Genomic DNA, 15,738 nt, shown 5'->3' on the forward strand with positions numbered 1-15,738 from the left:
TAAATATATTTCAAGGATTACTTGCTGAATTTTCCAGTTGTGTGGTACTTAAAGATAGGCTTGGATTCCATTTATAAGTTCTGCAGGTGGGGGGGGGCAGTTTTTGCCAATTCCCCTCTCCCACAGCAAATTCCCAACTCTTCCAAAACTATTCCTGAGGGTCTCTCCACCCACCAGGAGCAGCATTTCAGTGAACATTTGGAGTTGCAGAGAAAATTTAGCAAGTAAACCTTGAAATATATTTAAGATTGGCTACCCTTATTTGCTGCACCGAGTTTATAATAAATGAGGAGGGAACTTTCAAGAACTGTCGCATTGTTCTGAATAGGCAAGGAAGTTGTGCTCCACGGATGGAAAGCCTTCTGTGCACACAGATTTTTAAGGTGGGATCTAAGGTATAGTCTTGAATGATGTGCAAAACTAAGACTACTCATATTAAAGAATTGGTATATTGAATGATTATCGTATACTGTGTACAAGGAAGACAACGGATAACTCCTGTCACATGCTTATACCTCCAATGAAATATTATGGAACATTATGGAACCTGCATGAAAAGCCGAAGTTATTAGTGAGGACTTACTGAATCCACTTTTCTCAATTCAAGCAAATGCCTAAAAAGTAAAAAGATGATGCAATACTACATACAGAGCTCCCAAGCATATTCCCACCCCCTCAAATAGATGGAACACAGGACCCCAAACTCATATGCTTGCCTTACTAGGATAAAAAGCAGCTCTATGATGCCATTCTAGGACAGGAAATCAGCACAAGAGTAAAGGATTTACACCCCCACCCACACTGCAATCCAAATCCAAAGCAGAGTCCCACACACTGATGATTCAAAAGGTGGCTTTATACATGGAACACCCAGCATCTTATGTTTGGCTTGGGAGTTATTTTGGTCCAAAACTTTTCAATATGAAAGAAGCCTGTTGATAAGTAGGGCATGCAATCTGACACATAATGTTGGAGTATAGCTAATACTGTTTGCTAAGCATTCTGCTAAATTATAATTTTAATAAATAAATGTTGATTGGACTGGAAATCCTATACATCATAGATTGAGTGGGGAGGAGGAGACACTGCATCCCTCTAATGCTCTTCTATGATAACCTCCCCCCTCCCTACAGGAAACATGAAACTTAAAATTATTTAGATGCATCAAAAGAAGCACATCCTTTATAGGTGCACAGCACTGAATCAATATCAGACTGTAAAATTACCCATTTAACCTTTAGAAAAAAGATATATTAATCTGCAGAATTAAAACTGTAGCATGAAAAGGCAAACAAAATTATCCTAGACTGAAGACCTTGAGGAGTGTTCAGTTGCTAAGCTACTGTAGAGCTGTAATTGATAAATGCATTAGTCTAAGAGGCAATAACCAAAGTGATATAAACTAAATCTGCAAACGTTGGCTATGTAGTAAATTGAAACTTATTGGAGAAATAGCTAGACAGAAATCTCTCCCTTGCTCAATGCAAAAGTATCAGTCGCTTGAAAAACCACAAGGTGCCAGTAATTTACAGTTATAGTAACCTTGGTCAAGCTGGGCTGTTTCTTTCTATGTTTCATTACATTTCTGGAACTAACAAGAGACAATCTATAAGTTGCTGGTGTATTAACAACCCTAATAAAATGTCACATTACTTGTACTAGTTATGTTCTCTTTGGATAACCTTTCACTTTTCTTTTACTGCCTAATAAGTGACCATAATCTTTGGAAGATACTTAAACATTTTAATCTTTTTTAAATTGAATGTCATTCATTTGATCCAGTTCAACAGATCACTCCAAACCTTCTTAAATTAGAAGTTTCCATAAGCTGAAGAAAGGCTTCAAATTTTGCTCAGTGGAGTTGGAGCATAGGGAAAGGAGACACTCCACTGTGTTTGTATCAACTTGAACACATGACACACCTGAAGCTGCCTTATACTGAAGCAGACCATCAAGGTCCATCAGGATCACTATTATCTACTCAGGCTGGCTGCAACTCTACAGGGTCTCAGGAAGAAATCTTACGCATCACCTTTACCTGATTCTTTCAACATGAGATGTTGGGGATTGAACCTGGGACCTTCTGCATGCCAAATAAATACTCTATCTTTCACTACAGCCCTTCCCCTACTTGTAAATAGGTAGGCCTGCAGAAGAAATAGGGAAAGGAGCTTATAATGTGTTCCCCCAATTACCCTATAGGACAGAGTGGAGAGAGACAAAGAGACTAAGGCTTCTCCCAATAGTTATACATACAAAACCAAATGAAATGTGAGGTATCAGTGAAGGAAAAAGATATTTCCAAGATAAGGTTGCCAAGTCCAATTCAAGAAATATCTGGGGACTTTGGAGGCGGAGCCAGGAGACTTTGGGGGTGGAGCCAGGAACAAGGGTGTGACAAGCATAATTGACCTCCAAGGGAGTTCTGGCCATCACATTTAAAGGGACAGCACACCTTTTAAAATGCCTTTCTTCCATAGGAAATAATGAAGGATAGGGGCACCATCTTTTGGGGCTCATAGAATTGGACCCCCTGGTCCAATCATTTTGAAACTTGGGGGGGGTATTTTGGGGAGAGGCACTAGATGCTATACTAAAAATTTGGTGCCTCTACCTCAAAACATAGCCCCCCCCCAAGCCCCCAATACCTGTGGATCAATTCCCCATTATTCCCTATGGGAATCATTCTCCATAGGGAATAATAGTGCCCAAAAGACATTTCCCTCCCCCACTCATGCTTTCTAAAGTGGGGGGAGGGCCTCCAAACCAGGGAATCCCCTTCCCCATCCCTCTCTCTCTCACACAAATACTTACTGGGTCTTGTTCCTGCAGAACTTTACTTGATCTGAAAACAAAAGCAAAATAAAGGGAAGGGCTGTTCTCTGTTTCCTGCTTCCTGCTCAGCCTTAAAGGCACATATTCTAAAAACAGACCTGCAGGAGCTCTAAAACTACATGGTGACTGTGGGGGGCAGGGCTTCCCCCGCCGGCCAGCTGGCTGGGGGCGTAGAGAAGCCTGTAAAAACGGGGGATCCCCCGCTGGGACCTGGGGATTGGGAAGCCTATTCCAAGAGAACAGCTGATCCAGGCCCTGATTTCTCTCAGCGGCAACTCTCAGAACTATCTCTGCCATGGTAACTGTTCAAACTCTCAAAACCATTTCAGTTGGAACTCCCAAAACCATTTCCTCATTTACCTGAAATGCACACGTGCTGTTTACTGCATGCCAGCAGGCATTCACTTGACTGCTTTACCCATGGCAAAGAGGTCAAGTGAATATCTGCTGATATACAGAAAGCAGTTTTCCTCATACCATTGTTTGTAGTATAAACTTATTTTTATGCTGAACAACTAATCCAGTTATTTCATCCTGAAACGTTAATTTTAGGGCAATTGTTCTAATTCTTTTTAAAAATGAACAAAAAGGGAAGAAAAACCTGTGTTATCGATGGCCTTTTCTCCTTTGCCTTTCTTGCCAGAGTGTCCAGGCCCTTAAGGGAGGAAAACAAACCCTTCTTACTCCATACTCTCTGGGACAGGGACAGTGTTCGCTTCCTAAGAGCAGCCTCATCCCTAGAACAGACCTAATAAAAGTGAGACAGACAAGAACTTCAATGAAGACATTTTACATCAACAACAAAAAAAAGAACATAACAGAACTATAATGCAGGAAGCAATAAGGCTGTTTCTATTAATCTCAGAAACAGCAACCAGGTCAGGCAACAAGCTTTGCCCTGCCGCTAAATTCAACACTTCACAGCTTTGTGCTTCTTGTTCACTCTACCATGACATACAGCAACAATATACCTTTGATCACCAATGTGTACTGAAAATGTATTATTTAACCACATTCATTGTATTTTAATTTTAAAATGACAGTTTAAAATTACAGTATCTAAAAGAATACACAAAATCCCATAAAATCCAACTAGAGTAACATTTTAAACTGATTGAAATATGGTTAAAGAATCCTTTTTCAATATACATTGGTGATCAAAGTTATATAGCATGTTTAATTAATGAAAAGTAGTATTTTGTTCAATCTAATGCTTTAATGCTTTGTGTTCAGTAGGAACCTCTTTGTGATTTATTTAATTAATCAGATTTGTGTCCCACCCTCCCCTTAAGGGCTCAGGGCAGCTAGCAACATTTTAAAACAAAATTCAGCTAAAAAACAAGACAATATAATAAAACAACAACGTAACAATTTACAAAACTATAAGCTGTTCATCCAAGATTCGTTTACTATCGCTGCTATTATTGCTTTGGCACTCACATATTGCTGACATTATTACTACTGTTATGTTGGTGCTCAGATGTTGTTATCATAGTGCCGGTCGGGCTCTCAGAGCTATAATGTAAATATTATAATGTAGCGGTTGCCTGCCTCAGGTGTTAAATGCAAGCCAAAAGAGTTCAGTCTTGCAGGCCCTGCAGAACCGAACCAGGTCCCACAGAGCTCTAATTTCTTCTGGAAGGGCATTCCACCATGTGGGGACCGCTTCAAATATAACAAAATCACCTACCCATAAGATAAAAAGGGGGAAATTGCACACAGATTACTTGTAGAAAACAAACACACCTTACATCTCTGAGCAGGGAAGCCATGGTCAATTATAGGACAAGAAGCTATATTTAGGCATTTATTTGTGTGGATTCTGAATGCACAGAGAGATCAGCAGGATCATGCTCACTGGCCTCACGCCTTGTGCATTCAGCAGAAAGTGTCTACATACACATGAAGCTTTGGAAATGAAGGGTCTCCAACGCCATGTGCCTCTTCTGACACAACTGTGAACATGTGGAGGGAAAGGCATAGTTAGCAGGTGTAATGCCATCCCCCCCCCCCACAAATTCCGATTATGAAAAAAAGATACATAAATGAACAGTGCAGCAGGCACATGTGCCATGGAAACACTTTTCATTGTAACAAATTAGTCATGTCTGAAGCAGTTTTTGTTAGCAACACAAACTAGGACTTCTGTATAAATCTGTTTCTGAAACTATTTAGACATTTCAGAGGAACACAAATGGCATAAAACAGTATGCAGTTTTCAGTTCTCCATAACCCTTCATAAAGCTGGATTTTTTTTAACAAAAAAGGGGGTGGAGTAGAAAAAAGACGTTTTGGCCATCTTTTTTTTCTTCTCAGTTTTTGTAACACTTTTTTTTTAACTAGCTGAGTACCAAACAATACTGCTTATGAAAAACATTATCTTGCCAGATAGTTACACTGCCCGCATTGTTTTATGGGGGTTTTATAGCAACTTTTTGTGGCTTACCAGTGCATGAAAGGAGGAGACTGAGAAGATGCCAAGCCTTCCTAGTGCCATTTTTGAAGGGCGACCTGCAGCAGCCAGAAGGCTCTTTGGGTTGGGTAACTCCCCACCTTGCAGGCTGGCTAGGTAACAGCGCATCCTGAAGAGATCCATATTAAATTTCTCCAGATTCTGTTCCCATTGCTGGATCTGTTTAGGTAAACAAGTGAAATTTTAGAAGCAAAATTCTAACAGAGTGTCAGATTAGAACTCAGCAACTCACATTTGCATCTTCACAGAGTCATGAAATTCACTAGGTTATTTGGGCCAGTCACTCTCTCCCAGCTTAACCTACCTCCATAGAATAGCCGAACTGAGCCACTGGAAGAAGGGCAGTATTTAAATATACTAGAAAGACAGGAGAAAAAAAAAGAGAAGCCATGTTGGATCAGGCCAACAGCTCATCCAGTCCAGGCGCCATCAGGAGGTCCATCAATGGGGCCAGGACACTAGAAGCCCTCCCACTGTTGCCCCCTCCCAGCACCAAGCATACAGAGCATCACTGCCCTAGCCAGAGAGTTCCAACAATACGCTGCGGCTAACAGCCACTGATAGACTTCTGCTCCATGTGGTTATCCAATCCCCTCTTGAAGCTGGCTATATAATGAGGTGTGCACAAAAAGCAGGACAACACCCTGCAATTCTGTATTAAATTATTTTATACAGAATTGAGTTTTTATCTCCTAAAATCAGTGTACACATGAATCCCTGCGTAAATTACCAATTTCTTAAAATCTGGACAGAAATAAAAATTAAGTTGGGACCTAAATTGCATGCTAATATTACAACCAATCATGAACATGGCAGTAGTTGTTATCCAAAGAAGCCATTTAAAAAAAAAGGAACAGAAAAGGATCCCATTAGTTCACATTGCTGAAGATTATATTTGGATTCCCAAATTACAAAATTCTCTCAGTTCTTAACTGCTTGTGAAAGCAGCTCCAGAACTTTAAAAGCCACTGTTGGTTTGTGAATTCAAGACTTCTTACTTGATTAGGATTGCCAGATACCACTCAAGAAACATCTGGGGACTTTGAGGGTGGAGCCATGAGCAAAGGTGTGACAAGCATGACTGAACTCCAAAGGGAGTTCTGGCAATCATATTTAAAGGGCCTTTTAAATGCCTTCCCTCCAATTAGAAATAATGGAGGATAGGGGCATCTTCTTTTGAGGCTCATAGAATTGGACCCCCTGGTCTAATCTTTTTGAAACTTAGGGGGGGAGTTGAGGAGAGGCACTGAATGCTATGCTGAAAATTTGGTATATCTACCTCAAAAACCAGCCCCCACAGAGCCCCAGATACCCACAGATCAATTCTCCATTACACCCTGTGGGAATCAGTCTCCATAGGGAATAATGGAGTGCCCAGAAAACATTCCCCCCCTTGCTTTCTGATAATCCTGAAGCAGAGGGTGGGCCTCTAAACCAGGGGATCCCCTGCTCTCACCTGGGGATTTGCAACCCTATCGTGATACAGATGTGAAGCACTCTCAATAATATTGTGTACTGCCTAGACAACTATAGCCAAAAACTCAAATCCATATGGGCTATATGACAACTTCATGATTTGCCAAAACAGAAGAGAATGAAGGTTTTCAAAGAAAGCATGGCTCCAATGCTGCAGCTGATCAGGGCTCTGAAATCAAGCAAGCACACATAAAAGGGCTAATGAATAAGGGGAGACATTCAGGAGACATTTTAGTACCTCTCCATAAGAGTAGATAGGTACAGAAAACCATAGAAAACTTCTTTAATGCATTATGTACCCCACCCACTTTTACGCACATGCAAGTGTAACACCACATTTAAGAGCTATATGCTCCTAAAGGTGTTCACAAAAGGCAGCCAGACATTTCAGTATTAAAAATTGATCAAATGCATAAGTCAGAAAACCCATGTACAAATTCAAGCATGGATTTCCACAATCTTATCAGAAATAATATGCATTTCTATTTATTGGACTGCTCTACAAATCCATAATATTTACCCACCCTTATTCTATTTTCATAATGCTTCATAATGTCTTTATCTGACCATACACCCGTATTATTATCTCAGTTCTATCTAAACATAAGACTGAAAAATTTCAGATACATTTAAAGCTAATGTAACTCCAATAAAGTACAGGAAACATGATAAAGTCAAAGTTCCCTGTTTAAAATGACACACTTTATAACAAATGGGACTGGGATTTTCCAAAAGCCTGTAAGGTGCCATCAATAAGGCAATTCCTTACTTTGTTTCCCCTGAAAGTAGCAACAGTTTTTTCCTATTTTGAAAATTATGAAACCAAATAGACTCTAGTTATGTTTATAGACAATTGCAACCCAAAACCTATGCATTCATGCAAGCACATACACATTCCCATTCCTCTATTGTTCATATTTCTGAATCAAAAGCAATAGTGTTATTTGGTTTGACTTTCTTCTACTATGGCAAGAGAATGTAACAGTTATAACAACAGTGGTGACCACAACCTAGAAAAGCAATAAACATGACAACAGAAGGCCAAATAAATATTTAGAGGAAGCTATGATAATATCCACTTGCCTGCAGTAGAATGGGGTCTAGACCAACAGACATTGAACATTTACAAAAAAAAAAAAGTTTGATGTCAATGTTTGATGTTTTTTGTGCAAAAATTAATTTTTAAAAGTTTTTTTTTTTAAAAAAAACTGACATGTTTAGGCCACAAATGAATAATGCATGCATGCATGCATATACAGATAAGCCAATAATTTGTACGGGATTTCAACTTCTGTGAATGTATTCACAAGCAAGGATAATGTGTACACAGAAACAGGATACTGCACAGGATACCTTGCTGGATCCAAACTCATAGCGCTCCAACAACACTATGTAGTGTACTCCAAAACTACTCAGCTGCCATGGTGATGGGTGCAAGCTAAACTCCCCCTTCAGTAAACAAAAAGGCTCTTTCACCAGCACAAGAGGTAAGAATCAAAAGAACATAAGAAGAGCCCTACTGGATCAGGCCAGTAGTCCATCTAGGCCAGCATCCTGTCTCACCAGTTCTTCTGGAGGGCCAAACAGCAGGGCATGGAGGAGGAGGAGAAGGATTTATACCCTGCCCTTCACTCAGAGTGGCTTACATTCTCCTTCCTCTCCCCACAACGGACACCCTGTGAAGTAGGTGGGGCTGAGAGAGCTCTTCAAGAACTGCTCTTGGGAGAACAGCTCTGAGAGAACTGTGACTGACCCAAGATCACCCAGCAACTGCATGTGATGGAGTGGGGAATCAAACTCTGAGATAAGAGTCCATGCACTTAAAATCCCAAGACCAAACTGGCTCTCCTTTCCTAATGGTCAAGAGTCAAGACCTTCCCTAATAATACTTCCTAGAGCTGGAATGTTGCCTCCTAGAACTTGTATTTAGAGGTTTACTGCTTCTGAAAATGGAGATTTCATTCAGTCACCACAGTTACCGGTTAGTCTCTGACAGACCTAAGGGCATATTAAGGGAAGTGTGAAACATTCATTCCAAAGCAAAGCTCTGTTCTTGGCATCCAAACCAATGCATCTAAGGGCATTAGTAAAAAACATGGGTCAGAAATGTCATGCAATGCTACTATAGACAGTGACATTGTTCAAGCAGTATGCTACAAACCCTTACTGCTTGTAAGGGTTTGGCCACTTTTACACACCATAATAATCTCTGGTTTTTCAAAAAAATATGGGCTGACATTTGTACTATCAGATGAATCACTCTTTGTTTGAATTTTATCTTGTGATAAAAAAATTTAAAAGAACTGCAGTTAACTTGAGAAGGCAGTTACAGAAGAGCAGGAATTAACATGAACAGAATACACAAAATTAAATTACGTATTTCATTCACAAGCTTCTTTGAAGAGAAACCAGTTAACTTATTCTATGGGAAAGTTGCCATTTGTCCCCTTGTCACAGACAAAGGAAGAATGTTTGACCTTTTACTTACCTCTGATGAAATCTAGCCAGTAATTAGATGACAGCTAGAGGTTTCCTGGAAACCTGTTACTTGCTAATATGACTACCAAAAATTTACCCAAGGTATTTGCATAGCCTCACAAAAATGCTACATTACTTCTCATTACAATCATGGATAGCCTTTTTTTTGCACTTTCTATTTATGTTGCTTAGAATATTTAAAAAATAAAACATTATTCCTTCAGATTTTTTTTAAAGTATAATTTTAGACTCCCAATTTTAAAAATGCAGAATATGTTCCAGGGTTGACAAGATTAATATTATGTAGCAGAGAATATAATGGACTTTTTTCTTAACATATCTGTATGAACAGATCAATTATAACTAATTCAGACCTGCCTTCCGGAAATGCCTGTTTAGCTGGTAAGCAGCTTAAGCTACCCAGAAGATGGTGCTGATCTCTGCTCCCAATTCCTTTGTTTCAAAATGATGTATTTTACTACTGTGTACAATAAGTTGGAGCCTTACAGAACTTGTTCATCCTTTAAATGTACTACACAACAAGCTTTTCAACCACATTACAAACACGAAAGAAAGCTGTTTGAATTCCAGCTCTTACATCTCAAACACAATCCCTATTGCACCCATATGAATGGATAACTCATTAAGCTCTAGATCAGGGGTGTCCAATATGCAGCCCGTCTGCTGCGTCCTTCTCTTGGCCACTGCTGCTGCTGTTGTATGGGAAAGCCTCTCTGAGGGGGAAAGAAAAAGAGAGTGCATGCATGTACACAAGAGAAAAGCTCCCCCCGCTCTCTTCTTTCTTCCTCTACTGGGGCTGCTCCAGCGTTGTCAAGCCTTTTTTCCCTCATTTGAAGAGGGAGGGAGGAAAGTGGAAGGAAAGCTGCAAGAAAAGACAGCCCCATGGCACTTTCAAGACTAAGTTTTATTCCAGGTATAAGCTTTCCTGTGCACGCACACTTCGAGGGGGGGGGGTTCTTCTGACAAGCCCTGCTCTGCTGTTTTCTTTGAGTCCTGATCACACACATGACTTTTTTGTAGAAAAAGCCCAGCAGGGACTTATTTGCATATTAGGCCCCACCCCCCAATTCCAAGCCAGCTGGAACTGTGTTCCTGCTCAAAAAAAGCCCTGCACACATACACATTTAAAAAAGGAAGGGGGCAAGAAAGTGATGCATCTTGGATAATGGGGATTAAGGGGAAGCTATTTTGGCTTATTCTGAAAAGTTTTTTAAAAAATATTAGATTTCTATGTGCATAGCTGGAATTTTATTTTCTGCTTTTAAAAACCCTGCTTAGGAATTACAGCACTTGGATTGGATTTCATGGTTTAATGAAATTAAACCATTAACCCTCCCCCCACTTGCTTTTTATTATCATCACCAGCAGTTAATGGACTTTGTCCAGTCTGAGAGCAACACATTATTTCACTTGGAGAGATCTCCCATTGCAGTTCTAACAGACGATGAGTAGGAGAAGGGGGAAGGGGAAGGAAAAGAGGAAGAAGAAGAAGAAGAGGAAGCAGAAGAAGAAGAAGAAGAAGAAACAACTTAACAGCACAGTTTGCAATCCTTATTAGTGGAAGAAAGGAAGAGTCCAGCAGCATGACTAACATTTGTAGCAGGGCATGAGCTTTCATGAGTCTCTGCTCCCATCTTCAGATACAGCTAGAATGTGAGCCCATCTGTCTTTATATCTTGGAGTGTGAAGTGATTTCAGATGCCAAATAACAATAGTGGCCATTGGTAATGAGAGAAGAAATCTAGGTCTCAGTTCAACCCAGAAGGATGCATTGAACATCATTATCAATTGCAATTCAGCAGTTTCTCTTTCTAATCTCCCTTTGAAATTCCTTTTATGAAAACTGCTGCTCTTAGGTCAGCAACTGAATGTCCTGGAAGGATGAAGTGTCCCCCCACTGGTTTCTGAATGTTGTGGTTTCTTATAGCTGTAGAAAGAGTAAGAGTCCAGTAGCACCTTGAAGACTAACAACATTTGTGGCAGAGTATGACCTTTTGTGAGACACTGCTTGCTTCTTCAGACTTATGTTCATTAATTATTTGCATCCTCCTGGACCTGGACTGAGACCTAGGTTTCCTGTCTCATTACCAATGATATTTCCATGCCTATTACTCCTCTGCATATCACACCTAAGCCAATCAAGCCTATTGCCATTTGGCAACTGAAATCATTTTTATAACATTTATATCTCTGGTACCTCATGTAACATTTTATGGCACCCATGGGCAAGCCTGACAAAGTGACATTTATGTCAGATCCAGCCCTCGTAACAAATAAATTTGACACCTCTGCTCTAAATGGCTGTGACATTTTTTTTACATGACATTTTACACAATTCCTAATCTCAGCAGTCAGAAATAAGAGCATATCAGCCTAGGGATCAGGTAGATTCATGTTTAGGGATGGGAAAAACAGGTTGCTTACTTGTAACTGTTTAGGGATGGGAAAAACAGGTTGCTTACTTGTAACTGATGATCTTCGAGTGGTCATCTGTGCATTCACACTGTTGGGATTCACTTGATTGACCCCAACAGTGATCTAAAGCTCCAGAACTTTCTCTTGTGTCCTCCTACTGAGCATGCCCACGGACTCCACTGCACATGTTCAGGGGAGGGTACCATATTCCTGCCAGTTTCCTTCTGACCGCTGAACAACCTCAAGAAGAAGGCTGACAGCAGAGGGGAAGGAGGGCAGGTAGTGTGAATGCACAGATGACCACCGGTAAGCAACCTGTTTATCTTCTTCATGATCTCTGTGCTTCACGCTGTTGGGAGATTATCAAGCTTGATCCTACCTGGAGGAGGATGTTGGTAGTTTCATCGATGTACAGAAGAGAGGACTGTGCTCCCCACCAGCACCTTTTTCTTTGCATGTGTGTCTAGTGCATAATGTTTGATGAAGGAGGTGGAAGAGGCCCAAGTGGTCGCATTGCAATGTCCTGCAGTGGCACGCCCCTCAGGAATGCTGTTGAAGTATGGTTGGTTTGGATCTAATGATCTGTACGGATCCAATGGTCTATTTGGTTCAGTCCGGTAATGGATCAGTTGGTCTTCCGACCTTTTCGGTGGAATTGGACCCAATGGTTCTCTTCTCAGGGTGGAGGGTCTACTATCCTGTACCGAGTCAGAATCAGGGTTGCTGGATTGGGTGAGATCAATTTGGTTGGTATCAACTACGCCCGTATCAGTGATGTCTTCTTGCCCATCATCCGGGAGTCCCCCTGTCTGCTTGGTGACTATAATATACATGATGGCATTGATGTCAACAAGGACAGATCCGGAATGGGTGTGGATAGTCCCTGATGAGACAAGCTTCCTATGGAACTCTGATGTCTCTTAGAGGAAGACCGAGCCAATCTCTCATCCTTCGATCTGTGTTTGTCTTTCTTCCTCTTTTTTGCTGGTGAGGAAGAAGATGACTATGAGGACATGATTGTCCATTTCGGTGCCAACATTCCTGTACCAATAGCCATCGGTGTGGGTGTTGCTGGCATTGATTTTGCTGGCGTACTTAGGCAAGAAGATGCAACCACCAACATCGATTCAACCTCCACATCCGGTTGCTTCTGGCCAGTTTTCTCTGGGGCGAGAGCAGAGGCAAGAAGGGCTGCCTGCAAGCATGCTGCATGGTTTATCCACATCTTTTCGCTAAACTTCAGGCAGTGCTGGCAGATATCTGTCCTATGGGACTCTCCTAGGCAGAGTAGGTACAGGGAATGTCCATCTGCTGGAGTTGGTTTGCTCCCACAATGGGAACAGCACTTGAAACACCCCCACAAAGGCCGATAGCCCTGGGGAGGGGACGAGGGGAAAACTGGGAATAAAACAACAAATGGGAAGAAACTCTTTTTTTATAGGAGCGGAGGGAAAGAGGGAAAGATCACCAACCAGAGCCCAAGAGAAAGATGTCCGGTCACACGCACAGTCAGAAAGAAACTGTTGGGAATATGGCACCCTCCGCTGGACATGCGCAGTGGAGTCCCTGGGCATGCTCAGTAGGAGGATGCAAGAGAAAGTACTGGAGCTTTAGATCATCATTGAGGTCAATGCAAGCGCTGAATATCCCAACAGTGTGAAGCACAGAAACCATGAAGAAGATCAAACCACATTTTTGTGGTTCAGGTTGTGGTTGAACAGTGAACCAAACCACAAACCCATATGAACTGGGATGGTAGTTCACAAACCAACCAAGTTCATACAGGTTTATGGGCCATTTAAATTAAAAACACCAGTTGTTAAGGCTCCACCATTTCACCTCCTGCATTCTGCTCCCCAACGAAAACAGGAAGAAGCAGAATTCAGAGGTTTAAATAGCTTGGAGCCATTTCACCCCCTGCTTTGTGCTCCCTGTCACCTTTTTCAAGGAGCAGAAAGAAAAGGTTTCCCTATGCAAACAGCTGAACAGCATGAGAGCTTTCTGCTCCCACCGCTCAGCTGTTTTTCTTGCAGAGCAGAAAGCAGGGGTTTAAATAGCTCAGAACCATTTAAACCCCTGCCTTCAGCACTTCCCAAAGAGCCACAGAACATCATGAAATTCCTTAAAATTTGTGAATGTTTGTAGCAGTTCTTACGTTCATGAACATCACTTCACATACCACAAAGTGGCCATTTGTCATGAACTTGCATTCGTGAGTATTTATGCTTACGACAGCGACTATATTTGTTTTTGTTGTTCAGTTGCACAGTCAAATCCGACTCTTTGTGACCCCATGGACCACATTACGCCAGTCCCTTCTATCTTCCAGCTAAGTTCACTCAAATTCATGTTCGTTGTATCAGTAACACTGTCTGACCACCTCATCAACTATATTACTAACAGGATAAAATTTAGTTGTGATTAAGGCTGCTGAGGGAAGGACTTCTCCAGAGAGAAGTCAAGCTGGGGCAGTGGGTAAGGTTGCCAACTCCTGGTTAGAAGATTTTGGAGGGTGGGGTATGAGGAATCTGGGGTTTGGGGGAGGGGAGGGAGTTCAAAGTCACAGAGTCCACCTTCCAGAGCAGCTATTTTCTCCAGATGGACTACTCTTTATCACTGGAGGTCAGTTGTAATCCTGGGAGATCTCCAGCCACCACCTGAAAGTAGGCAATTCTAGGAGGGGCGAAAGGAAGCAAATGATCAACCCAGCAGCCTCTTCCAAATGCCACTGTTGCATTTACAGTGGCCCTGAATGTAACACCTGTAATCTGCCTTACTATAACTACAACTGCCTCTGTGGGTTTACATAAGCACATTCTTCAACTAAATTCAGGCACAGAAAAAAATAATTTCTAGTATGTGAGTAGACTACAGGAAGCTAGTATTAGATTCTAAAGCAATCTTTCAACAGGAAACAAGCCATCACTGAAATTATACACTAAACCCAGCTCTGCACTAGCTTCTTATTTTACATGCTCCAGCCCGGGGGCTCATTCCCACAGGTGGAGATTCATTCACAGAAGGAAGAAATGATGTAGCACTGTCTGCAGGAGGTGCTAGCAGGGGCTGAGATATTCATTTCTGAAGATACCAAACCAACAGACATAGCATGGTCTGGATTCCAAAAAAAGTCCTCAACTTACACAGGTTGTACAATGAAATACTGGTATGCAATGAAATATTTGTGTGCCTCAGCCTAGTAGAGGAACTAGGGGTGAGCACAAAAAAAAATGGAGATCTTTTGGATTAAGATAAATTGGACCCCCGATAATTTGGGATTCTCAAAGAAACCCGAATTCCAATATTGGTATGGTATTTGGGTTTTTTCCCCCCAGAAATCCAAATTGTTTTCAGCTCCATTATACCCCTCTGCATGTTCAGAATACCCAGCAGAACCAGTGCCACTGTGGAAATGCCTGCTCAACAGATCCAAGCAAGATGGGGTGCAAGCATAGCACAGGCAGTGCATGTACAGAGCGCCAGCAGAACGAGAGCAATTATTGTTATTGTTTGTTATTATTTGTTATTTATTAAACTTTTATACCTTTCTCCCTGTGACCAGGCTCAGAACACTGTACAACCACTTACGCTAAAAACATTTTTAAACAATCTACAGTGCAATATATATAAATTACAAAATCATAAGAACATACAACAGATATGTAAAAAATCCACATTAACCTATGGTGTCTCAGTACAGAATACAATCCCCAATGATGGGGGGCTGAGAAGGCAACTACTGGAGCGATAGCTGTTAAAAACCATTGCTGTCTTCAACTATATGCTTGGTGGAACATCTCTGCCTTGTAGAGTGCCCAAAGAAGGTGCCGCCATTATTTTCAATGAACGGGGAAAAGGAAGCATTTAAGGGAAGGCACTGTATGAATCAATGCCCCTGTATAAATCGACGGTGTGGTCTCATTTGGAGTACTGTGTGCAGTTCTGGTCGCCGCACCTCAAAAAGGATATTATAGCATTGGAGAAAGTCCAGAAAAGGGCAACTAGAATGATTAAAGGGCTGGAACACTTTCCCTATGAAG

General features: G+C 41.4%; 1 protein-coding gene across 1 annotated transcript in view; it reads right to left on the reverse strand.

The window, feature by feature from the left end:
- LOC132590507 (rho guanine nucleotide exchange factor TIAM2-like) overlaps positions 1–15,738 on the reverse strand; it is a 314,104-nt gene that overhangs the window by 121,408 nt on the left and 176,958 nt on the right. Inside the window, exons 8-9 of the mRNA XM_060263413.1 lie at positions 5,282–5,467; positions 3,437–3,583 (exon numbers count right to left, since the gene is read on the reverse strand). Of these exons, the coding sequence (XP_060119396.1) occupies positions 3,437–3,583; positions 5,282–5,467 (333 nt within the window). The remainder of the gene's footprint in view (positions 1–3,436; positions 3,584–5,281; positions 5,468–15,738) is intronic.

The sequence above is a fragment of the Heteronotia binoei genome, unplaced genomic scaffold (assembly GCF_032191835.1).
Source record: "Heteronotia binoei isolate CCM8104 ecotype False Entrance Well unplaced genomic scaffold, APGP_CSIRO_Hbin_v1 ptg000072l___fragment_3, whole genome shotgun sequence".
In the NCBI taxonomy this organism is placed as follows: domain Eukaryota; kingdom Metazoa; phylum Chordata; class Lepidosauria; order Squamata; family Gekkonidae; genus Heteronotia; species Heteronotia binoei.